The sequence below is a fragment of the Pseudorca crassidens genome, chromosome 18 (genome assembly GCF_039906515.1).
Source record: "Pseudorca crassidens isolate mPseCra1 chromosome 18, mPseCra1.hap1, whole genome shotgun sequence".
Lineage (NCBI taxonomy): Eukaryota > Metazoa > Chordata > Mammalia > Artiodactyla > Delphinidae > Pseudorca > Pseudorca crassidens.
The window spans coordinates 2953470-2979570 of NC_090313.1; the positions used below are offsets into that span (position 1 = coordinate 2953470).

The 26101-nt window shown below is 50.6% G+C and overlaps 1 protein-coding gene and 1 long non-coding RNA gene across 7 annotated transcripts in view; one reads left to right on the forward strand and one right to left on the reverse strand.

The window, feature by feature from the left end:
* The window catches only part of ARHGEF7 (Rho guanine nucleotide exchange factor 7), a 127295-nt gene extending 123397 nt beyond the window's left edge, over positions 1-3898 (reverse strand). The window contains exon 1 of one of the 6 annotated variants that reach the window (XR_010936816.1): positions 3549-3898. Coding sequence is in view for 5 of the 6 variants with exons in the window: in XM_067713025.1 (XP_067569126.1) it covers positions 3549-3713 (165 nt within the window). In the remaining variant the exon portion in view is untranslated. The remainder of the gene's footprint in view (positions 1-3548) is intronic. The other 5 variants (XM_067713025.1, XM_067713026.1, XM_067713029.1 and 2 more) reach the window with 5 other exon arrangements.
* LOC137210952 (uncharacterized) overlaps positions 3486-26101 on the forward strand; it is a 60630-nt gene continuing 38014 nt past the window's right edge. Inside the window, exon 1 of the long non-coding RNA XR_010936817.1 lies at positions 3486-3675. This is a non-coding gene — a long non-coding RNA (uncharacterized lncRNA). The remainder of the gene's footprint in view (positions 3676-26101) is intronic.

Genomic DNA, 26101 nt, shown 5'->3' on the forward strand with positions numbered 1-26101 from the left:
AGAAGAGACCCCAGGAGACGCCATGGGAAGACTGGACTTGAGCTGCCCCAAGCCAGGAACCTCGAGAGGCCTCGGGGAGGCCGGGACAGACCCTCCCCACCCCTGCAGAGGGGCGGCCCTGCCCACGCCGCCATCCGGGACTTGTGTCCCCAGGGTGTGAGAGAATGGAGTTCTGTGTTTAAGCGCCTGGTCTGTAGTACGTTGTTACAGCAACCCTAGGAAGCTAAAACACAGCCAACAGCTTAAACCAGTCTGAACACACACGCACACCCAGGGCATCTAGCAGGGCCAGAGGGCAGCACCTGATTTGTGCATTGCACAAACACTGACACATGGAGTGTCTCCTGGGCAGCATTTTACGGGTTACGGTGTGCTCTGTTTTCCTGGGCAAAGAGAGAGAGAACCAGGTTCCTTGAGTGTTTCGTGGTGAACCAAGAAACTTCATCTGCTGCAGTTACACGTAAAATTAAAGCAGCCTTGGGAATTCCCTGGCCGTCCAGTGGCTGGGACTCGGCTCTTTCACCGCCATGGGCCCGGGTTCAGTCCCTGGTCGGGGAACTAAGATCCCGCAAGCCACGTGGTGTGGCCGATAACTGACTGACTGACTAACTAACTAAATCAAGCAGCCTTTCATGACTTCCATCATCTGAATGTGTCTTCCTAGTCTTAAGGAAGTTGCAGAGGATGGAACATGACTGCCCCTCAAGTTCACGCCCTCTGACTAAGTAGCCCAGGGATGTTTAAAGTGTTAACTCACGAGCTCAGGGCTCACACGCCTCCCCGGAGTCTCCAGCCTTCGTGTGTTTCTCATCACAGGAGGAATGACGGAAGCAAACAGCGTGGGCAGGTCGGCAAAACATCCTGGCCACTACTAGACAAAATCAAAGCAGCGGAGCCTCATACACGAAGATTCAGGAGACCTTGTAACACCCATTTTTCTCTCCCCTACGGCAGAGAACGTATCAGAACACAGCGTTGGCGATAACTCAATGTGTCTCTTTTCACAGCCCCTCTCGTCCCTGGCTGACCTTCCACCTAAAGAAAAGCAGGCTGCGCGAGGGGAACCTCAACAGAAGCACGAGGGGAACCTCCACAGAACGCTTTTTAAAATGAGCAGAACAATCTGAACTGAAACGAACCTGCCCTTCATTCTTCACCCTCTTCGCTGGCCCTAAAACAGAACAAACCAACAGAATGCATGAAACACACTACGACATGTTTTCTTAATAAAAGGCACATGGGAAACCCAAGCCACCTCGACACTTTTCTCCATTCTGCACTATGCTATCGCCGGCTGAATGGGTCGTGTTACATTTTGTGAATTTGCAAAAGTTAAGCTGCAGGCTGCTTACATCCCGTTAATCAGTCTTCTGTGTGTTCACGTAGCAAACTGGGGTCAAGTTAAGAGCCTTTCAATTCCATGTGAATACTCGGTGAAGTTCCCAAATGTTCCTTTTTAAGGAAAAACGTCCTCAGACTAACATTCCCACATTCGGTGAAGGCTGTTCAGCGTGTGAGCTCTCTGGCAGACGTCATTCAGTGTGCACGCAGACATCGGAAAGTTCAACTAAATAACTCTTCTTGGGAAATGGAAAATGCTCGTGACATTTCTAAAACCCAGGGTTTCCAGAGGTGGAGAATGGCTAACAGTTTACTGCCCAAACCTACATTCATACCACAGAGAATCGGTAGCTCTGTCTCTAATTTGCTACTTTGACGTTGAACTTTCACTGTGACTGTGTCCCTCTAAACAAACCAGTTGGGGCCCGGGGGGAATAAAAGGGTAGTTACGCTATAAGAAGTTTCAAATGACCACAGTTTTAGAACATGTTGGGTTGTTTCAGTTTGGCTTCTGCAAATTAAACATGTTAATCATTCCTCTCTTTGTTGTTTCCGAGATGAAAGGAATGCTAGTTTTCTAAGAAAATCTTTCTACATTTAAAAGAAAGTGATTATTGAAGTCTGCCGGTCAGTATGAATGCAGTTAATATGCCAAGTAACATATGCATTGATAATGACATGTTTTTATCAAACAGCCTCCAAAGTTTCTTAAAGCTTCACTTTTAGAAATGGAAGTCTTTCACATAAGCCTATTTTGGTAAACTTAGCATGCATTTTCAATGCCTTTCAACATCTGTCTTTTATTACCAGAGGTCCTGATATCCAGATGACAGCGGAGTATTCTGAGCGCCTGGAAAGATAGAGCTGCTCCTTATTCTTGTCTTAAATCATAATTTTATTGTGACATCAGGTTCATTTAGAAGCAACATTTTAATCTCCTGGACAGACAGGCAGCTGTTCACTCTAAAATGCAGGTTCTGTTTTCATAAATATGTTCCTAAAACTAGTAGGCGTACACAATTCATATTAAATAAAAGCTTTTCTGACCTTTTAAATGTAGTGCCAGAACATGGGCAACTTAAAAGTTTAAACAGTTTACTTTTTAAAGTCACCTAATTAACATTTTATTATTAGCAAATTGATACTGTGCGTTTCGGGCCAATACACCCCATTTAAAAAATTAAATAGTTTTTCCTAATTATGCTGCACTTTAATTTCTACATTTAACACCATTTAAGTAATTGTTGATCCTAAGATTATGTACTGGCAAAAAAACTGGGATAAGACTGTAGTGTCTTTGAATACAGGGATCCACCGTTTTAAAAAGCGCTCTCTCCACTCGCCCCTGCTTTGTCAGCTGAGCCAGAGGAAAGCAAACTTGAATCACTCAGGAGTTGCAGCCAGGGTTCACCCTCCAGCCCCGAGGAAACCACAAGTCACAAAGAGGAGAAGCAGGGTCCGTAGGACTAGGGATTCTGTTCAAAATCAGGTACGAACCTGAAACTGAAATCTAGGACTTTAAGCCAGGCTTGAAGTATGCCAGGGTTTTCCAACCCTGTGTCTGCCATCCTTTGGGCTTGGAGACATGAGCATTCTTTCATGGGGAGGGCAGTAAATCATTTCACAACCCAGCCCTCAGCTACTGATACATGCATCCTTTAAAAATGCATAGCAATTGGTCAATTAAACAGAGGGCGAAACTCTCGTACGATACCACCAACAAAAGCTGTTCAAACAAAGCCTGGGAGGACGCTTTGCACGGCGGTTTTCTGCTCAGGTCACAGAGAGGGGCGACTCCTCCTTCGGGCGGGGCAGAGCGGAGCTCCCCGTCCCTCCCGGCCTCCCCGGGGCCGTTCCCCTTGAACGCGGCTCGGACCCCTCCCCAGCCGGCCCCGCACACAATGGCGCCCCGAGCGGGATCCCGCCACCGGGTCCTCGCGCCAACAGCGCGCCCCCCGCGCGGGCCGCGTTCCCGGGTCCGCGCACAAAGGAGGCGCGTGGGCTCCTCCGCACCCCGCGCTCTCCCGGCCCGCGCGGCCACCAGGTGCCGGCGCCAGCGACCCCGCGCCCGAGCGCCTCCGCGCATCCCGGGCCGCGGCGGGGGCAAGGTGGGGCGCGGGGCCTCCAGCCGCCCGCGGCGCCCGCCGCCGGGCCTCCCAACGCCCCGGGCCTGGCCGCCGCGGGGGCACGGGCCGGGGGGCACTCACTTTCTCGATGGTCCCGGGCAGCAGGCGCTCCAGCAGCCTGCAGAGGACCACCCCATCCTTCAGAGACGCCTGCAGGAAGCCCTCCGGGTCCGAGATGGTTTTCTTGGGCGACTCCAGCACCCCCAAGGTAATGAGCCACGTAACGGTCTGCTCGGCGGAATTCATAGCGGCGGCGCGCCCGGCCTCCCCGCGCCGCGAGCCCGTCTCGGCGCCGTTCACCTCGGAGCGGCCGCGGCCCGGCCGGCTGCGCCCACCGCCCCCTCCTCCTGCTCGCCCATGGAGAGGCCGGCGACGGCGATTGGCTCGGGCGGCGCCGCGGTCCGGCCGGCTCGCGCTCCCTCGCGTGCGTCCTGGCCGACTGTCAAGTGCCTTTTCATTAGATGCACATGAACCTGCGGCGGCCGCCCGGCGCCGCCCCCGCCGCCGCCTCCCGGCTCCCAGCCGCTGCCGCCGATGACATCACCGAGAGGAGAAGAAAGACGCCGCGCTGGAGCGGCCCCGGGCCTCCCGGACCCCGACCCCCGGCCGCCCCGGCACCCGGCGGCCGCACACGCGCCCCCGCGCTCGGGCCCGCCGCCGTGCGCCCTCCGCGCCCCGGCCGGCTGTGCGCGCGCGTCCCCACCTGCGCCGCCGGGTGCCGGGCCCCCGCCCCAAGGGCCCGATGACCTCCAGCAGGCGACAGCCCGCCGGCCGGGAGGGCTCTACGGGCCTCCCAACCCGCGGGCCGCGCGCGCCCTTAACGGATGGCGCCTGGCTGGGCCCAAGCGCAGACCCCTGGGACGCGAGCGCCCGGCCAGGCTCTTCTCGTTGTCCTGTCCCTTCTGCTTCCTTCTTCCCTCCTTGGAAGACTTGGAATCCTTTCCTTGTATTCTTAATTCATGAGTGTTTAAATTATTAAGTGCTTCCCAGAATGCTCTTTTTATTTTTGCCGGTTTTATTGCAAGAGGTAGGGGGTGAGGGGAGCTGCAAACGACACGCTTGCTTCTCTCCGCTACCTTGCAAGCCAATAATTACAGAACACGGTGATAATTAAGTCTGTAACCAGATGGGTCTAATTCGGGGAGGAATTGATTTTCCTGATACTGCTGCGATCCGTGGGGACGTGGACGCCCCGGAGCGCGGCGTGGCCAGTGTCACGTGTGCCCCCTGCCGGGAGGACGGTCCACAGCGCGTGTGACCTCCCCGGCCGGGAGGGGGCCGCGGGCCCACTCTCCAGGACCAGAAACCTTGGAGCGGCTCCACTTTAAACTGATGCTGATGTTTCAGACACTGTCAGAGGAAGGTCAGGAAAACAGCAGCGCCTGAACTGGGTGATGATGGGGAAGGAAGGACTGTGAGAACAGCCCAGCCTAACAGGCCGCTTGGCCAGATCGCACGGTGGGCAAGAGATGCGCAGTTGGAGACCCGGCTGCGAACCCACGCGAGGGCCAGACATAAAGCGCTCAGACATCCCACCGCCAGGCAAAGAAGAAGCTTCTTCGAATCAGGAATGACCCTGACACATGTACATGCTAAGGAAGGGAGAGAGAGTCTCCTTAAAGAAGGACCGCGAAGGTGTGCACGTGTGTCCATTTGCTCTGCCCTGTACCCGAGTGCCTTTCCTGTTTGCTTGCTGTGACTCTGCCCTGGCAACTTACAACAGCATTTGCAGTCACCCACAGAGAGCTTACTGTGTGCCGGGCGCATATATTAATCTCATTAGTGACAAAAGCTAGAAAACGTGAAGATTTCAAAAAACAGAAGCTTAACTCTCCCCTTCCTCTGCTTGCTTTTGCAATTGTGAATTGCATTTATTTCCAGCTTCGAGTTAAGCGGTCCAGTTTCCTTTCCACGTGAGAACACAAAGTGATTTGAAGAGCAGTACGAACTCTGGATTATAAGGGCCACGTGTTCGGCGGTCACAGCTCCCACTTCCTGAGCTCCCAGTGTCTCCCAGCGCTTGCTCCCTGCTTCGTGTGGCATAATCACGACGACAGCCTTAGGGAGTCTCTCTCATCGTCCCCATTTTACTGGTTGCACATCCCACAAGTGGTGAAGATGGACTCAAGCCTGGGCTCTGCAACTCCAGGACCAACCCGCCTCGCCCATTGTCCAGACCGCTTCCCTATACACTTTCTGGGAAACAGGACGATTCACAGCTCCGTCAAGTTTTGTGCCCAAGGACACTTTATCAACAGAAGGGTGTTAACCCAAGAGTAGCTGTTCACTGAGGTTCCTGTTTACTCTCATTCCTGCTGAATTGGACACGTGATTTAGAATACAGTCATTACAATTCCAGATTCCATTAAATTAGGTCTGGCGCTTATCATCTGGTAAACAAGAGTAAGATTCAACTTGACTCAAGGAAATGGTCCTGCAGAAAGGCAGCTCTAGGGAGTGGCCTTAGGTGGCCAGTGAACCTGGCAGCCAGTCATTGTCAGAAGGGGGACCCAGAGGCCACCTGCTATAACTGGTCTTGGAAGTCCCTGAACGTTTTTTGTTTTTTTTTTTTTTTTGCGGTACGCAGGCCTCTCACTGTTGTGGCCTCTCCCGTTGCGGAGCACAGGCCCCGGACGCGCAGGCTCAGCGGCCGTGGCTCACGGGCCCAGCCGCTCCGTGGCATGTGGGATCTTCCCGGACCGGGGCACGAACCTGTGTCCCCTGCATCGGCAGGCAGACTCTCAACCACTGCGCCACCAGGGAAGCCCTCCCTGAACGTTTTAATGCTTTATAGCGACTAGTGGCATTCTTTTACCTTGGATGTACATTTATTTCAAAAAAGCTTATTTGGAAGGTATTCTAGAAAGTAACATTGTTCAAAGCTAGGCGTTTTGGGGACTTCTCTGGTGGTCCAGTGGTTAAGACTTCACCTTCCAGTGCAGGGGGTGCGCGTTCGATCCCTGTTCGGGGAGCTAAGATCCCACGTGTCCTGTGGCCAAAAGACCAAAACACAAAACAGAAGCCATATTGTAACAAATTCAATGAAAGGCTTTAAGAATGGTCCACATCAAAAAAAAAAAAAAAATCTTAAAAATAGCTAGATGTTTTTAAGGGTTTAATTGAGCTGAGTATCCAAGGTGAGCATTTGGTTAAACTTAACATTTTTCCAAGCTCCTATTACAGAGGACACGTGCTGTGGAGGAGAACTCATTGTTCTGGTGGGCTGGCATGAGTGAAGGTTGTTGTTGGCGGAGGACACTGGCCTTGCCTCTGGAGGCCCTTTGGCGCACCTAAGGATCATGGAAGGGCTCTCAGGTCAGGCGTGTGTCCTTCGGTTCCCTCATTTCTCACGAGGGAACGTCAGCCTCGTGTCCAGCCTGGCCGGCTGTTAATGCCTGATGGCCACACGCAGGCCATTGTTAGGGGTTCACCCGCACATAGCCCCAAACCAGGAGCTACCCAAGGCTCAGCTGAACTGTGCTAACTCAGTTGGAGGACGGTGTTACAAAGATGTTAAAATCTACCCCAGCCTGAAGCCAGACAGACAGATGGCTGTTTACCTGGCCATCACACCCTGTAGAGTCGCTTTTGTTGAATTGGACCATCACCTGGATTGAAAAATGCAGCGAGAAGCAGTCCCATGAAGCTCACTCTATCTAATGTAAGTATTACCAACGGCGCTCAGTTTCTCAAGCAGTGTACTATTTATTTGGCATATATATGGTCAAATGCTAAAAATTAAAGATGCAAGGCAGGAAAAAATATTTTCTGAACATATATAGCTGAGAAGTTACTCAGGACAGGAAGACATTTACAGATATAGTAATCATGACACGTAGTGTCAACAAGACGCGTATCCTGGTTTGGGTCCTGGAGCAGATCCTGCGCCACCTTGGGTGAACATAGTTCACTTGGGGAGTGATCCCAGGGAGGACAAGTGAAGAAAAGGAGAAAGTGACCCAAAGGTGTGCGGTGAGCAGCGGGGCTCAGCTCCCCCGAGAGCCTTGAGAAGCAAAGTGGGTGCTGTATCAGTCAGGGTTCCCCAGAGAAACAGAACCAGTAGGATATGTATAAAGACATTTGTTACAAGGAATCGGCTCACGTGATTACAGAAGCTGGCAAGTCGAATCTGCAGGTGGACCTGCAGGCTGGAGACGTGCAGGAAGCTGACGATCAAGCTTGAAGACATCTGTTGGAGAGTCTTCCCTTACCTGGAGGAGGACCGGTGTTTTTGTTCTATTCAGGCCTTCAACTGATTGGGTGAGGCCCACCCATATTGGGGATGGCAATCTGCTTTACTCAGTCTACCAATTCAAACGGTAATCCCACCCAGCTGTGGCGCCAGAGGTGCGTTAACAAGCTGGCTACCGCTGGCGGCATGTGGGTCCCTCTGGGGCCCTGTATGAGATTCCTGCCGTGACCACAATAAAGCACCACAAACCTGGGGGCTCAAAACAACAGAAATGGATTCTCTCACAGTCCGGAGGCTGGAAGTCTGAGATCCAGGTGTGGGCAGGGTGGGTTCCTTCCGAGGCCGTGAGGGAGGACCTGCTCCAGGCCTCTCCCAGCTCCTGGTGGTGGCGGGCCATCCCTGACCTTCCTTCCAGCTCCTGGTGGTGGCGGGCCATCCCTGACCTTCCTTCCAGCTCCTGGTGGTGGCGGGCCATCCCTGACCTTCCTTCCAGCTCCTGGTGGTGGCGGGCCATCCCTGACCTTCCTTCCAGCTCCTGGTGGTGGCGGGCCATCCCTGACCTTCCTTCTTGGCTTGTAGGTACGTCCCTCCAATCTCTGCCTCTGTCTTCACATGGCATTCTCTCTTTTTCTGTGTCAGTGTCCAAATTTCCCTCATTTTATAAGGATACCAGTCACCAGATTAGGGCCCATTCTCATCTTAACTTGATTACATCTGCAAAGATCCTATTTCCCAATAAGATCACATCCGGAGGTACTGGGAGTTAGGACTTGATCATATCTTTTGGGAGAGAAAATTCAACCCACAATAGTACCCTTTGAGAAACCAGGACCATGTCTGCCCCAGACATATCCCACCAGAGGAAGGGGAAGCCACGCTTCCTATCACGTGACATCAAAGCAAGTACGAAATCTCAGAATCTCTCTTTACATGATGCTCGGATCCATGGGAGATTCTGGTGGTGTCATCCCGATCCGTCCATGATGAATCTCCCCGTCACTGTCATTCGTTTCAGGAGCTGTCAATAATTCCCTCCCAGATTCCATATTTCACTTGGAATTGCCATGGCTTGACGTCCCTCCGATACTTATCAGCTGGAATTCTGTAAAGAGGCCCTGTTATTATACAGATAGTTCCTACAGGACAGAGAAGATAAACGCTTATTTTCTGCGTTTACCAGTTTTCAGGGTCATGGGTTGGTGCTGTAGCATCCTGCCGAGGAGACCGATGATTTTTGTAAGTTTCATTATGAATTACGGATCTTGGAAAACATACTCGATGCGTTTCAGCTTATCTCCCTCTTCCTAGGTTCTCTTTTTTGTACGTTTGGGAGATGCTTCTCCGGGAGTCTCTCACATTTCTGAATATCTGAGCAGAAGTAGTGATAGCTTTTGTTCTATCTTGTCAAGAGTGTTTTAGACCAAACACCAAGCCCTTTGAAGATAGAGATATGGTCCCCTCCTGGGCAGAGGACAAACCTGCTTGCTGACCAGGAGATTAAAAGTAAGGTCTCCTCCGGGACGAAATTCAGGCAGGTTCACTTGCAGTCCCTGTAAGATCGGGGTTTGCTAAGCTGGGGTTCCTCAGCTGTGACACAAGCCCACCGTGTGTGTGGCGCCCACCTGAGCCCAGCGTGCATTGCTTTCACTTGGGAGCAGGGGGCCCTGGTGAGAACCTGAGGCCTATGCTGTCTGCCCTGCCAAGTCACGTATCCTTTGTCTCTGACCCGGGAGTCTTGTGTCTTCTGCCAGCGCCACGAAACTCTGGCTTAACTGTTAGCTTTTGAGTAGGTTAAAAATCCCAGGTCCGTTATAGTTCTTTATGGTGCTTCTACTCATTTCCCAAGATTAGTTCTCAATTACCCCTTTTCTTTTTCCTGAATATGGCTTTCACTGTGTCCCATGAGTTTTATTAGAAATACTTTCTTTTTCATTGCTCCCAAGAGGATTTGCAATTTCCCTTTTGAGTTCCTCTTTGAGCAAATCTTTTCTAGGAATATGGTTCTTAATTACCAAGAAATTGAGAGTTTGTTGGCCATTGACTGTGATTAGTCAGCTGAGCCTATGAATCTCTGCTTTTCAAAATTTGCTAAGATTTTAAACGTCCCATGAACTTAAAAGGATGCATAAGCTCTGTTCAAGAGATTATATACTTATAGGTATTATGTAAGGTTTTGTGCTTTTTTAAAAAGAACTTTTTATTCCAAAATAATTTTAGACCCACAATAGGTTGCAAAAATAGTACAGAAGGCTCCCAGGTAGCTTCACCCAGCTTCCTTCAAAGATAACATCTCACACAACCAGAGAACAGTTCAAAGCAAGGGAGTTGACATTGCTGTAAGACTATCAGCTAACCTACAGACATTATTGGATTTCACCAGGTTTTATATGTATTTTTTGTATGTACTTCTATCAACTCCACCGCGTGTGTAGGTGGTGTCATCACCACCACAATTGGGCTGCAGAACTGATCCATTACCGCAGCAAAAGTCCCTGCCGCTGTCCCTTTGGAGTCACACTCTCCCCCGCTGAACTGTTGAGTCTTGTCCCGCCTTTCCTATGAGATACATCTAGTTGTCAAAGACATAAATGTTAAGATCAAGTTTTCCCTAAATCTCAAGTCACACATTTGAGATGTTCAAAGCACAGGTTAATTGAAAACTTTTATCTTTTTTCTACAAATTATGCCTTAAGTCAATTCATAATGTTCATCTTTCTCTTGATTATTTCTTTTATCCTTATTTTCCCTGGATCTGATAATATTTTTCCATTCCTGTTTTCTTGTACTTACCTGATGACTCTTTACCTCTATCCTCATTTTCAACCTTTCTTTATCACTTTAAGTTAGATTGTGTAAAGAGCATAAATGGGTTTATTTTTTGTGCCTCATTGACAGTGTCTGGTTTTTTTAAATAAGAAAATAAGTCCATTCATGTTTAGTGTACTGACTGATAGACTTTATTTTGTCCCTGTTGTTTTAAATAGATTATTTTTTACTTTACTTTACTTTTCCTCTTCTATGTGTTGACCGGTGTGTTCAAATGGCTCTTCATTCCATTTTTTGTCCATTGTTTTCAAATTCAGAATTGCATCATAGTTTTCCATTTAACAAATGGTCATCTTTCCTATCTTGGCTTGTAGTCAGGCTCGTATACCCTTACCTTTTACGGTGAGATGCCATGACACACTATTTCCCCACCAACACGCTCTGTTTTCTACCTGCTCACCACCCGCCCCATAAGATGAGACTGGGGGGACTTCCCTGGTGGTCCAGCAGTTAAGACTCTACGCTCCCAGTGCAGGGGGCCCGGTTCGATCCCCGGTTGGGGAACTAGATCCCGAATGCCGCAACTAAGGATCCTGCATACTGTAATGAAGATTCCGTGTGCCACAACTAAGACCTAGCGCAGCCAGATAAATAATTTTTTTTTTTTTTAAAGATGAGACTCGGAGAATGCTTGTGCCACCTCCTCTTCATCTGCCTCAACCCCGCGCTTTCACAGAAACCACCGGAGAGCTTTGCCTGCTCCCCTTCCTTTACCCCAAATGCCCATATTTTGCAATCAGTTTAGCTATCTATTGTAGGATATACCTTCTTTTCCAGGAGTCTTTATTGAGCACTTGTATTACACACATGGGCGTGTGTGCGTGTGTGTCTATATGTCGCTGCTCATCACCACTTGTTTATCCCTCCCTTCATGCATTCTAAGGTTTGTGTGCTGTTGGTGTCATGTCTCAGATATCTACCTCTAACAGGGCACAGGTGATAGACTATTTTATTTCACCCATGCATGTAAAAATACCTTTATCCCCCAACAGTGAATGGGATCTTGGCTGGGTATAGAATTACTAGGATGAGTCCTCTTTTGATCCTAGTATCTGGATGGAATACTAGGGTGGAAGTATCCCATCCAGGTGCTCTCCCATTGTCCCGCAGCTTCTAGTGTTGCAGAGTGGGAGTCTGCTAGTCTGATCCTTTTATTCTCTGTAGGTAACTTTTTCTTTTGGTCTAGAAACTTGTAGGATTTTCCTCTTTATTGTTAGAGATTAGGATTTTCACCAGGATATGATCAAGGTGTGTGTGTGTGTGTACTCCCCGTGTGTGTGTGTACTCCCCGTGTGTGTGTGTGTGCGTGTGTACACACACATGTATTTATCCTCATTCTTGCCTGGACCTTGATGGCCTTTTCAAACTCCTGACTCGCATCTCTCTGCAGCTTAGGGAAATCTTCTTAAATTACTTATATTTAATACCTTTCCTTCATCTCCTCTTTTTTTTTTTTTAAAACATCCTGGAGCCTCTCTTATTTTCCTGTTAACCCTTCTTTACGTATTGTCAATGTTGCTTTTTTCCCCTCGTGATTTCTATTCTATATTTTTCCTCTGTGCTTTGAGGTATGTCTTCCATTTTATATTCTAGTCCAACAATGTGGGTGTTCTTCTCCTCCGATTCAGCAATTACATTTTTCTTTTAGATTCAGGAAGTCATTTTTGTGTTGTACTTGAAACTCCTTAAGCCTGTTTTTGTCTCATGTTTATAATTTTAGGAAAGAAAGTATATTTTGAGAGGAAACATACTCCCCTTCACAATAAGGGGATCTATGGTGGCTAAAATGATTGTTGCATGATTTTGTGGCCCAAGCAGAGAGCTAACGGGAGATTCAGGAGGTTCCTGGGGATTGGCAGCCCTCTCTTCTCGTTTCACAGCCACTCTTGGTATTTCCGCCCTGTTCAAACGCTTCACTCCGATTCTGCATTCCCTTCTTTCTGGAACGTGCGTGTCGTACTAACTCAGATTTGCAGTCTGTTTGTCACACTGAGCTCTTGCCCGTCCTCTGGACGGTGTTCTGCTAACCTCCCCCTCTTTGCCATCTCCTCTCTCCTCCACTGGTCCCTTCCTGTCCTCCGCTAACACATCCTCGGTTCTCCCCACCCTCTCACCCATCACCCCCACTGCACTCCCAGCCTTTAGGGATCCCTCCAGCACCCCATCCTCCCCTCACCTCACTGTCCTGTGATCTCCTTCCCTGCACCAATTCCTCACCCCCCGTCACCCTGCACTGAGTGAGTCTCTGTCACGGGTTCATGGAAACAAAGCACAGTTTATGTTGGGCACAGAGTTAACTCTCTGGCTGGTATCAGAACCTCACCGGGGCTGAAAGGCTTCCACACCTTTCTTACCTCCAGGAGGAGAATGAATCCGAGGTTCTCAGGCAGGCTTTTCACACTGGCTCTGTAAGGTCTTGGGGTTAAGAAGCCCTTTGAGATCTGATGGAAACTAAGAAACCCTCCTTGGAGGCAGGGAATGTCAGAGGGCTGTGGGATTCCCTGGAGTGTGTCCACGGGCCTCAGGTCAAGACCATGCTGGCTCGAGAGCAGCTGTGAGCAGAAGACACACACGCCTAACAGCTTCTGTGGCTGAGCAAACCTACTTAGACAAAAGCAACAGGCACTAAGATTAAACTATTCCAGTCATTTTTGTTTGTGTAAATTGTGATGACGTTGTAATAGACAAGGATTTTAGAAAACAGAATGTTTCACAAATCTGTTTCTTCCCTCATGTGAAGTTACTTTGGGGATACCAGTGGGTATCGTTCTCAGTGCCCCCGCCTGGATATTATATAAAAATATAAAATATATACAAAACACCAGAGACAGGAGTAGATCTGGGTGCCAGGGCTCTGTGAATCTGCTATAAGCCTGAAATAAACAGTGACCCTAAAAGTAGGCGGTGCTTTGATTTTTATTTTAAAATACCCATTGATTTTTTTTAACCTATATTTCCTGCAAAACCTAAAAATATTTTTCTGTTGGAGAAGTACTTTTTGCAAAAGAACAGAAGCCAACAAATAAATATTTGGTGGCGTAATTAGCTGCTGTCATATTTTATACGAGCGCAACAAAATCCATCTTACATGAACATTTTTTGCTTAATAAATGGTTTCATCCATTTGGATGTAAAGTCTACTTCCAAAAGGAAATTTTTTTTTTTTTTTTTTTTTGCGGTAAGCAGGCCTCTCACTGTTGTGGCCTCTCCCGTTGCAGAGCACAGGCTCCGGACACGCAGGCCCAGTGGCCGTGGCTCAGGGGCCCAGCCGCTCCGCGGCATGTGGGATCCTCCCGGACCTGGGCACGAACCTGTGTCCCCTGCATCAGCAGGCGGACTGTCAACCACTGCGCCACCGGGGAAGACTGGAAACGTTTTTAATTGCCCCATTTTCTGTCCTTTTGACTTATTGCAGAAAAAAGCACCTCAAATGAATCATGGGTTTGATTAATTGGAACCCAATTTTTAGAAGCCACAAATTATTGAAGATTGAAAATAGAGAAGTCCCTTAGGGAACAAGGCCTTAGGTGCTTATCCAGTTACTAAACTTCATTAAGATGCTGCCTGAACAGTGAGCGAATTAGCCTTGTGTGGAAAAGCCTCAGTCCCCACAGAGCAGTTTCTGATGGAGAAGGTCCTCTTAGCTCACGGAAACCAAGCAGAGAGGAAGGTGGTGAAGTAAAATGTGGATTCACAGCAGAGTTGAGAAAATACGGCTGGAATTACGAGTCCAGTAGAACAGGAATCAACCACAAGGATCAAGAATGGGGCTTCCCTGGTGGCGCAGTGGTTGGGAGTCCACCTGCCGATGCAGGGGACGCGGGTTCGTGCCCCGGTCCGGGAAGATCCCACGTGCTGCAGAGCAGCTGGACCCGTGAGCCGTGGCCGCTGAGACTGCGCGTCCGGAGCCTGTGCTCCGCAACGGGAGAGGCCACAGCAGAGAGGCCCGCGTACCGCAAAAAAAAGAAAGAAAGAAAGAATGGTGGTGGGGCAGATGGAGAGGCCCAGAGCACAGGCTGGCAGGGATGTTGCAGGGACACGTGGTTTGGGTACCAGGTGACCTCACTGGAAGGTGGAGATGGCCTCCGAGTAAAGGGTGAGGGTTAGGACACACGTCCAGTGAGGGGAACGTAACAGACACACGTGCTTTCATAGCAGCAGCGTCTATTAACGTAAGAAGCAGGAAGATGTTCACATGATTGGGAAAGAGCTTGGCAAACATCCATGAGATAGGAAATGCGAAGAGTGGGAACCAAGCGTGTATGAACTAAAGCCAGATTGTGGCCACCGTGACTGCTGAGCAGTGGGACAGGGCCGCAGGGACCGCTCCCGAGGAGCTGGGATGCCGTACATGAGCGTGTAATCATTCCCAAGGTCGGGAGACAGCCCGGCTGTTGCCACCGTGCGATGGTGCCTGGGGACACGCGGATAGAGAGCGGGACTGCCTGATTCCCTAGAAAGGGATCCTCCCTGCCCCGGGGCTGCTGCACCTGCAGTGCACGCTGGTCGGCTGGCCCAGGAGGGCTGGAAGGTGGCACGTTGCGCTCACTGCCCCTGCCAACCCTGCACCAGGCGTGGGCTGCTGCCCGTCTTCAGTTATGCCCGCACTCCCAGCTGTCCGGGCACCACCCCGCTGGGCAGACCCCGGCCAGAGGGTTGAGCCTCTGGGCCGCCCACCACAGCCCCGCGTCCCTGCCGCGTCCCTCTCACAGCCCCCCTGCCCCTCCCCCCAGCACTCCTGTGCCTCGGCCATCCTCCCACACCTCCTACTCGGCAGCCCATCCCGTAGACTCATCCTGTCCGTTCGGACAGCCTGTGTGGCTTCATCCTCCTGCAGCACCCGGGCTGACACAGGATCCTGGAGAGTGAGACATCCAGTCCCAGTCAGGCCTAGGGTGGTGTAGACGCAGGGAGCTGAGGACGGTTCCACAGGAGATACGGAGCAGGGCTGTGTGGGGTAGGATAAGAGCCTACCGGAAACGTCGACAAGCAAAGGGAAGAAACAAGGGCTGCTGCAGAGAAACGCCTGGTAGGGATCCCACATTCTAAAGTAAGTTGCTGGGGGCGCCCGGAGCCAGGGTGCTGCCAGCCCCCCTCATCCCGGCCGAAAAGGGAAGACCGGGAATCGGGGGGGGGGTCAGAGAGAGCTGGGGAGCCTCCTCTGGAAGCGGGGGCCGAGGCTCTGCCCGAAGGCAAGAAAGGGCACCTGGGGCCACTCAGAGCTTCATCCACTCCCCGGGTTGGGGGGTGTAGCGACAGGCACCCAAGCTGACTCATGTGAGCGGTGAGACCGGCGCTGGACCAGGACCCTGTGTCCGGACTTGGTGCCTCAGAGAGGCTCACCTCTGAAGCAGACCTCTGGAGAGGGGAGGTGACAGCAAAAGTGTGGTCTCCGGGGGAGGAGGGGGTCCTTCTGAGGCTCAGGAACAGGCCAGGTGCACGCCAGGGACCTGCAGGCAGGAGGTTCCCTCGGGGCCACCTCAAAGGACCCACCCGGGCCCTTCTATTGGCAGGAGGTACCAATCCCCATGCAAGCGCGTGGCAGGGGAGGGGAGGGGATCCAGGTGGGAACCTGCTAGAAGCACAGCGCCCCTACCCCTCTGCAACCTGGGTCACGGTTGGGACCAGGCTGGGGGAGGAGAGCGGTTTCTAGCTGAATAAGAAGTGGAAGCCTTCATAGTAGAGTGGACCGGGAATTTTTTATGCCCCAAAAATGTGATCCTTTGTTAACACCTGACAAGGACCAGAAAAGCAACGCCCTCTGCCCTAGATCTCCTGCAGCGTGTTTCTGGGCTGCCCGCAAGGAGAGGGCAGACAGAGCGGCTTAAAGGGGCTGGAGAGAAGGAATAAAGGCTCTTTCCTTTTTCATCCTACTGAAGCCAACTTATTAATAAACTGCAGACTCTCTTCCGTGAAAGAGAACGTTCTGACAACATGGGATGGTCAGCACGAAGCTGGAACGTGGGCGCATGAGCAGGAAGCTGTCCTGGGCTCGGGACCAGAGGGGTGGGCGTGGCCAGGGACAGGGGACCGAGGGGGCACTGGGCGCGAGGGTCGTGCTCCCAAGAGGGGACTCCTGTGCGGCGAGGAGACCTGAGGGCTGGTCCCCACACGCCACGCGCCACCTTCTAGCTTAGTGAACAAGCTGGCGTTCCGAGTGTGCGCCTGGAGGGTGTGGCCGGCTGGAGCCACCCTTTCTGCCCACGGCCAAGGTCTGGTTTCTGGTCCTGGAAGTTTGGGTCCACGCTTCAGAGTGTTTCTACAGGTAAGTAACCACCTGCTGGCAAGACTGCTCTGCCCCGCCCTGGGCTGAAAACGGGCCCCGCCCTCTTGTTTCTCCTGTGAAGAGTTCGACACTGGCCTGGGGTGGGGAGACTGGGACCCCCCGGCGGGCTTGCAGCCAGTGGTGGCGAGCGGCGCACACCCTGCGTCTGGCCTCTCTCGGCTCTTTGTCATTAACCAGGGGGAGTACGCCTGTCCTGGGCACCACGGAATCCCTCCATCCTCTAGGGCTGGGTGGCTGGTGGGTATGAGGGTGTCGGGGAAAGAGGCGGGGGCGCGTGTTTCAACACAGACCCAGGAGCAAGAGAACCTATCTTCAGTCCTAGCAACACCTGACCTTATTCCGTACGAGGCAGTCTGCAGCTTCTGAACAAGCTGATAGGATGGGTAAACGTATTGGATTGACCTGCTGGTCAGCTCAGTGACTTTTCTGTCATGTAGAAGAAAACTCAAGCTATGTGGGCAGTCTTCATAATGAGGATATACCAAAGCTAAGCTGTGTACACCCATTTTTACATAAGGAATTTATTAGTAACCTAGGCGTCCAAAACCCAGACTCACGGAATGAGACTTGAAATTGGCACAGTAAATTATTCTCCCTGTGCCTGTATATCTTACAGCTTAATAGTTTTTAATGTTCTGTCCTCAAGCTAATGTTTACTGTTACAAAATAACAGGTGCGTCCAGCACAGGTGCACTTACAGCCGTCCTGAGGCCGGGAGACCCTCGGGTCAGCTCCTTGAGAAAAGGTGAAGCACTTGTATCCAGACACGGCTGGTTGCTGAAGTGTTTGGTACCGGCCCTGTCACACCCCAAAACCCAGCCACCACACCAGGTATAAGCTGGGGTTCGGAGCAGTGGTTTTCATATACTTTTACTCATGAAAAATTAGTATAGCCTTGCAAACTTTTAATTTGATTTCTAAAAGTTTATTTGTAAGTTAAAATTGTTGCAAAGGGTGTAATGTTCAGTGTGTCATAAACACTGGCTTAAAAATAAAATCAGGTCACTCCTTTAATGGTATTCAATGGAATCTCTAACAATAAAAATTATAGTTAGAGATGAACACCCACCATATCCATTAAAAAATGCACTGATTAAAAAAATGCACTGACAAGTTCTTTAAAAGTCTAATTTTACTTTTTCCCCTTAAAATTGTATGTTTTAATATACTTTCTCCACAGAAAGTGGAGTATATTGACACAACTTCTGACCAGTATAGTATGGCAATGTCTTTCACAATTATAAAAGCACACTTTAAGTCAGTAATTCCACTTCTAGGACTTTAAATTTAACCTTCAGATATATTCTCACCAAATGTGAAATAACACATGTAAGAGGTTACTTATTATAGCATTATTTGTAATAACAAAAATTAGAAATAATTAATTGCCTTGGAACCCTAAAAAGAAAAAAAAAAGAGAGAGAGACACTAAACGCCCAGATACGATATCCAAAAATAAGGGAAACAGGCAGGCTGTACAACAAGTGTAATGTGTGCTGATGTTGCCGTTTGTCTGATGTAATACACTTTTAATCTTAATGTAATATACTTGTATATTAGAAAGACTTTTACTAATCACTCGAGTAGACTTCTCTGCATACAAAATACAGATATAAATAGAAATACATATTATTAAATGTGATCAAAAAGCTGTAGGTGTCAAAAACATTTATTCTAGATTGTATCATTATAATTTTTTTTAGTTCACAACTGATGAGAACAACGCAGCATACCAATTTTTATAACTGAGTATTAAGTATAAAAAACTACTTCTGGAAATGATGGAGATGGATGGGGCCATTTTACTTTTCGATTAATTTACGGATGCGAGTATAAATAGTTCCTATCGCCAGCCTGAGACAAAGGGCATTTTTGTTAAAGGTTTCTCCCTTGCTGTGGAAATGTGACCTTGGGTTAACTTCCCAGCTGTGCTCCCCTGAAAGCTTTATCCGGGTGTCACCTGTGTCACCAGGTAACATCGCTTATGATGGAAATCACTGCCCTGCCTCTGGACTGGGGGCCCCAGCGGGGTGACACCTAACTGGGCGTGTCGGCGCCCCGTGTATTACAAGACCTAAAATTCCACGTGCTGCCTTAATGCCTTTGAGGCTCACGGGGCCCCAAAGGTCTGATCATGAGCTGCCCTGTCCTCGCCAGCTGTGCCCCCTGCACCCCCCCCCGGCAGGAAAGGCCCCCCTCCCGGCTAGTTCCCCCACCAGCTGGAGCAGCTGCACCCCGCCGCCCCGTCCTCAACCTCCCTGCCCGCCCCTGGGATTATTCAAACAAGTCAGTCGCGTCCCCCTCAGGAACCAGGGGTCGCCAGCGTCTTGTTACTGCGGGGTCTGCCTCTCCCAGCCCCCTGATTCGTTCTGCTCCCTCGTGAAGCCCCCATGGGGCCCTGCCGGCTGTGTGCTCTCCCCCCACTCCTACCCCCACCGCTGCTGGGAGCATCGCTGACTCGTGAGCCGCTGCCCAGGGTTTAGGGCACGTGTCTTCTCCTCACCAACAAGGTGACCCGGGGGTGATCAGAACGCCCTGGAAACTACCCCTAAGCTGTTACAGGGACAGCAGTGCCTATGCAGGATCTGCGTTGCTCTACGTCCCGCCTGCCTAAGTCTTCTTTCCTCGCGCTTGAACTGAGGCTTGTGGGGTGGGGCGGGGCGGAGGACAGTCCCCAGACGGCTGCGTGGGCCACTGCGAGGACGCCTCCCGAGGGAAAGTGCCAGACTCTGCTCTGGGCCCCCGTGTCGATGCGCTCCTGCCCGCGTCCTCTGCGCGAGGCCCCGGGTACCCTCACGAGTCTAAATATCTGTGGCGCCCAAGACCCCCTAGTGGGCATCGCAAGCACTAATTTTATCCGTGTAAGGGCTGAAGAACCTTGTTCACAGAAAGAAACAGCAATGAGTTATAGGAAAGATAATGTATGTTAAACGGACAAATTACATGAAAGACTAAAACTAACAAAACTCATTCAAGAAATCATCTGAGGGCTTCCCTGGTGGCGCAGTGGTTGAGAGTCCGCCTGCCGATGCAGGGGACACGGGTTCGTGCCCCGGTCCGGGAGGATCCCACGTGCCGCGGAGCGGCTGGGCCCGTGAGCCATGGCCGCTGAGCCTGCGCGTCTGGAGCCTGTGCTCTGCAACGGGAGAGGCCACGACAGTGAGAGGCCCGCGTACCGCAAAAAACAAACAAACAAACAAAAAAATCATCTGAATAGCCTTACATCAAATAAATTGAACTTATAATTAAAAACCTTCAAAGAAAGAAAAGAAAGGCCCTGGGAACACAATTAGGATTCTTTTGTTTTTTAATTTATTTATTTTATTTTTATTTATTTTTGGCTGTGTTGGGTCTTCGTTGCTGCGCACAGGCTTCCTCTAGTTGTGGCGAGCGGGGGCTACTCTTCCTTGCAGTGCGTGGGCTTCTCATTGCGGTGGCTTCTCTTGTTGCAGAGCACGGCCTCTAGGCGTGCAGGCTTCAGTAGTTGTGGCTCGCAGGCTCTAGAACGCAGGCTCAGTCAGTAGTTGTGGAGCACAGGCTTAGCTGCTCCGCGGCATGTGGGATCTTCCCGGACCAGGGCTCGAACCCATGTTCCCTGCATTGGCAGGTGGGTTCTTAACCACTGCGCTGCCAGGGAAACCCCACAATTAGGATTCTTAACACGGGAATGTGAAATGGTGCAGCCACTGTGGCAAACAGTATGGTGGTGCCTCAAAAAACTAAACAGAATTGCCATAGCAATTCCACTTCTGAGGGTATGTATCCAAAAGAATTTAAAGATGGAACTCAGACAGATACTTGTCCACCCATGTTCATAGCAGCACTATTCACAACAGCCAAAAGATGGAGGAAACCCAAGTGTCCATCAACAGATGAATGAATAAACAAAATGTAGTCCATCTATACAGTGGCGTATTATTCAGCCTTAAAAAGGAAGGAAATTTGGGCTTCCCTGGTGGCGCAGTGGTTGAGAGTCCTGCCGATGCAGGGGACGTGGGTTCGAGCCCCGGTCCGGGAGGATCCCACATGCCGCGGAGCGGCTATGCCCGTGAGCCATGGCCGCTGAGCCTGCGCGTCCGGGGCCTGTGCTCCGCAGCGGGAGAGGCCATAGCGGTGAGAGGCCCGTGTACCGCAAATAAATAAATAAATAAATAAATAAAATTGGTTTATGATATCAAATGTTGGTGAGGATGTGTGGAGAGACAGAAATTGCAGCCGGTGGGAATGTAAATCGGTACCACCTTTCTGGAAACCTGTTCAGCACTTCTACTCCTAAATATACACTTCTCAGAAATGCAAACATATGTGCACCGAAACGTGTGCAAAACGTTCAGAACCGCGTCAGTCATAACAGCCCGGCCTGGGGGCAGCCTAGCTGCCTGCTGGCCGTAGCCGGATAAATGACTGCGGTATATTCAGACAGAAGAACGCTATAGTGCAATGATGTATGAACACACTACACACTACATACATACTACATGTATACTACATACATACTACCATGTAATATTGCTTCACTCAGAACATGGACAATCTCATGAACATAATATTAAGAAGAATCCAGACACACAATATAATACACTTTATTCAGTGTTTAAGAACAGCAAGATTACCCTATGATGAAGCCAATCAGAAGATCACTCACTCTGGGAGTTCCCCAGCGGCCCAGTGGTTAAGACCCTGCGCTGTCGTCGCCAAGGGCACAGGTTCAATCCCTGGCTGAGGAACCAAGATCCCGCAAGCCTCACAGTGTGGCCAAAAAAAGAAAAAGAGCACTTTGAGGGGGTGATGGCTAGGAAGGGTAATGAGGGGATTGCCAGGTAGCATCCTGTATGTTGCCCCAGTGGTCCCACAGATGTGTTGCCTTTGGAAAAATTCTTCCAGCGGTACACTTGGGATTTGTGAACTTTTCTGTACACATGCTATGTTTCCATTTAAATGTTGACTTTAAAATACATCTATATCCTTCAAAGTGTATTTGTAGACATTAGGAAAATTAGTTTTGAGACTAAAGAATGCATAAGTGAGTTTAATGAGAGTGATAAAAGTCCCATGCGATTCAAGGAGTTAAATATTTATGTTTTAATAAATGTGTTGAAATTTGACACGTATCTATGTTTTTTAATTAAGATATCAATGAGCAGAATAGAAAAAAGCTGTTGATTAACACCCCCTATTGGCCGTCAGCAGTAAGTGCAGGTAGAATCAATACAGGAGAATAGATCAATGGTTGGGAGCTCTGACACCCATCTTTGCTCGTAGGAGTTATAAATCAGCATTAGAGTTTAGTAGAAAAGGTGGAAAAGAGGTCAGGGTTGTAAAAATGATATCTGATAAGTGGAAAGAGCTGTACTGACTGCATCTTCGTTTCAGAACGTCTATTTCCCTCATTTCACCATCTGCGTGGTCATGGTCCAAACCCCTCAGCCCCCACGCTGGAGGCGATGCGGTCGCCCCAGAGGGGAGCCCGTGGCTGCATCCTTCTCTGTTCTGCCGCCCGCTCATGCGTCAATTGCTCAGTTTAGCGACTCCATGACCTCATAAAAGTGGAGTCATACAGGATTTGTCTTTTTGTGATTGGCTTATTGTTTTATGTTCATTTCTAACAAGAAAGCCTTGCAGGAGTTTTTAATAAACTCTGCCTATTCCCGTATAATTAGTTTCATGAACGCGTCCCCTGTTCTGTCTCTTTGCGACATTTCTTCTCTTCCTCTCTGCTCAAATCCTTTATTCTACTATTTCTTCCTACCTCTTGCTCTCAGAGCATTTTATTCTCCCTTTCCCGGTTTCCCCTCATTCCCATTTTCCAGGACATCACTGGGAGGGAACTCTAAGGAACCATGTGTAACGGATGACTCATGGGGAACCGGGGTAGTCATCCTCGGGCGCCCCCAGTGGTCAGTGCCAGCTCTCACTGTAGGGCTCACTGGCCAGTGCCCCCTGACCCCCAGGGGGCAGTCACCCTTCATGTCTCCACAAAAAAGCATGAGGGGAGGGGGAGGAGATGCCTTGAAGAAAGTGAAGACACCTCACCGAGGCCACTACATCTTTTATTTTCCAAGGAGACAAGACAAAAGCAACCAGGTCCCAGGGGACCCTCCGGGGCTGCCAAGAAGGAAGGGGTCCCAGGTCAACACTTGGCGGGTGGGAAGCAGCAGATTCCGGAGGATGGGGGAGAAGCGGGCACTGAGGGACCTGAGGCCAGTTTGGTCCTGACGGAGGGCAGGGGCTGCCCTGAGCTAGGAGCCTCTGAGGTCCCCGCACAACCCAAGGGAGGGGTAAGGGGCCCTCGTGATGCACATTATGGGCTGAACTCTGTCCCTAAAAGGATGTGTTCACGTCGCAACCCCCAATACCTGGGAATATGGCCTTACCTGGAAAGAGGGTCTCCGCAGATGTCATGAGTTAAGATGAGCTCATATCCGAGCGGTGTGGGCCCTTCGTCCAATGTGACTGCCGTGGAAGGTGAGTTTCCCCACCTTGTAGATATCTTGAGGTCTAAATTCTATTCCCAACAAAGAGAGAAAGCTAAAGGCTTTTTAAAACGTATTTTAAACAGCAGAGCACAGAAGGTGTACACAAGGCGCTCCAGATGCATCCTGCTGTGCTTTGCGTTTTCTCAGCTCGTATCTCCATTTTATAACCGATCATCGCAATAAATCAGCGTTTTCTTGTGGGCAAGAAATGGGATTTCCCATTCTGCAGAGTCAACACTTAGTTGAGCGATAGCAGCTGAGCTGGTGACTGGGCTATTCTCTGGTGTCTATTAAGTAACAATCTAACAAATCTTTCTTGAGCACCTGCTACGTGTCAGGCACGGTGCCAGGGCTGGGCGCATCCTGAGGACCAGCGGGACGTGGTCTGTGTCCTCATGGTGCCCGTGTTTTACCCACACTGTTGTTCATGCTTTTACCCTTTTCAGGTCTCATTACACATTTCCTATGTAAACTGAGTGCTTTAAAATCAATGACGTGACATCACGTGTTATGGAATCTTGGGCAAATTCCTACTTCTCTGCTTTTCAATTTGTTGAAATACAAGAGTTGGCCTCAGGCTCTCTGATTCTGACGGCAGAATGCAGAGCATCTTGGAGGCTTTTCTCCCTAAACGTGAAGTTCATATTTGATTTATAATGAAGTTGCTTACGTATTTACAGGAGATTGGAAAAGTACATATATAATAAGTAAAGAGATAAAATGTGATGGTTTCCATTTTATGGGACAAGAAATATCAAATAAACTGCTAACCTGCCATCTTTCAGTTTAAAGTTTCTGTTTACTCTTTGCAAGGCCTTAAGATGAAACAGGAGAATTCAGTCTCAGCCCCGTGCCACCGCAGAGGAGTTCAAACTGACGTGTCATTGTTGTGCAGAGTGTGTCCTAAAAATATGGGGTGACATCCCCACATCAGGATAGAGGGAGCAGTAAACAGAGGAAATGGAACCCAAGTGAAGTCACAGCCTCAGAATCTTTTCTTCCCAAGTGGTTGATAGAGAACAGCAAATGTTCTAAGATGACCTAATTTAACGGGGGTGGTTTGGGGACACGGTGAAGAATCCAAACACCATGAATGAGACAGTTAGACGTGAGGGTAGGGCAGCAGCTGTGGCAACTGCAGCTTCTGGAAGGAAGCCCACCTCACCGTGGACCCGAGCCGCCGAGGCCTCACGGATGCCTTGCTGAGGGTGGTGCCCGGATCAGGCGAGACGAGGCAGGACCGCAGCCAGGACAGACGCTCAGCGCTGAACCACCAGCCGCAAGCAAAACTCAGGGGTGACAGGCCCCTGTGCTCTCAACCGTTTCAGAAACATCATAGCCCCGTTGATTCTCTTCTGTCCCACAATTTTCTGAGAACCCGTGACGTGCACGGCATCATGCTGGGTGAGCCCAGCTGTGGACTCTGATGGAGGCCGAGAGTGTCTATTCCACTGACGCATCCCAGACCTGGGCTGATAACCACAGGACGGGTCTGGGGACCCGGTGCCCACTGTGAGAGGGACCTGAGCTAAAGCTCATCGCCCAGCTGCCCTCCAGAAGCCCCGACTCTGACGGGTGGCCGCGCTGAGTCTGGGGTCTCCTGGAATCAGCGTCAGTTCAGAGCCAGAGTCCAGGAGTCCCCAGATGTCTGATTCTTCCTCTTTCCCGAGCGCACGGTCACCCTGGTAAGAGGCCATGTCCTCCTCGGAGAGCTGGGAGAGAGGTGGACCAGGGTCCTTCCTTAAAGGGACCTGGCCTCCCTCCATTCAAGGGGCTCCGGGTCTGAGAACTGGCCGAGCCTGGGAACTGACTGAGGGGCCGTGACTCTGTTTTTATAATTCAGGTTAGACTTCCGTTCCCTCGACCTCAAACTTTTCTGCCCATACAGATCAAGTAAGAATCCAGTGGGGTTCCTCTGTTTCACCTCTAGGAACTCCGGGACCGGCCAGCCGACGCCCCGGGTCTCTGCAGGCAGGCTATCCCGAGCCTGCTTGGCCCTCCTTCGCCCGCAGTCACCACGCCTCACCTGTTGCAGTTCTGCCCCCTTGGCCCCAGCCCCCCAGGACCCAGCTACTCCCGCTGCATCTGGGTTTGCCATGTGAGGTCTGACCTCAGGGAAGGGTGGCCCCAGCTCTCCCAGGACGCAGGGCTCCCCCCCACGGATTCGCTTCCTGCACTCACGGTGAGAGGTGTGTCCTCTAGGCCCCCCAGGTGAGCAGGTCTTACCCGGAAACCCACCCTAACACCCAGGTTCCCTCGGCCTCGGGTCCCTTCCTCTAGGGCACCCAGGCGTTTCGCTTCATTTAATACACACCACGTCAGGGCCACGTATTAGCCAAACTAGCCAACCAAACGCCCTTTCTGACCTCTGAGACTAATGAGACATGCAGCCCGCCACCTCCGCTGAGTGAGCCATGTCCTTAAATCCAGCCTGACCCAAGAGTCTGTTCCTTCTGCCGCCATCCCACGCCCGCACGCATTCCTGCCCTCTGTCTGTACAAAGCTGGCCCTTCTGTGGGAATACGTGGTGCCTCGCCCTTCGGGGCCTGCGGGGACCCGAGTCCAGTTACAGGTCTAGAAGCAAAGAGGGCCGGTGGGGGTGGGACCCCAGCTTCATCAGGACCCTGCCATCCCGTCCCTTTCAAATTCTCAGGATTCCAGGAGGATGGATAATCTTAACAAGAGTGGGCAAGGCCCCAGCAGACCAGACACGGTAGTTTCTGGAGCCCAGACGGGTTCCTGGCCCAGTTCAGATGGAGGTTCCTTGTAGGGAAGAGAGTCCTGAGCCGGGTCGTAGTGCATGGCTGGGCTTAGGGAAATGGGGGACGAGCAGCCAGACAGAGGGAAAAGGCAG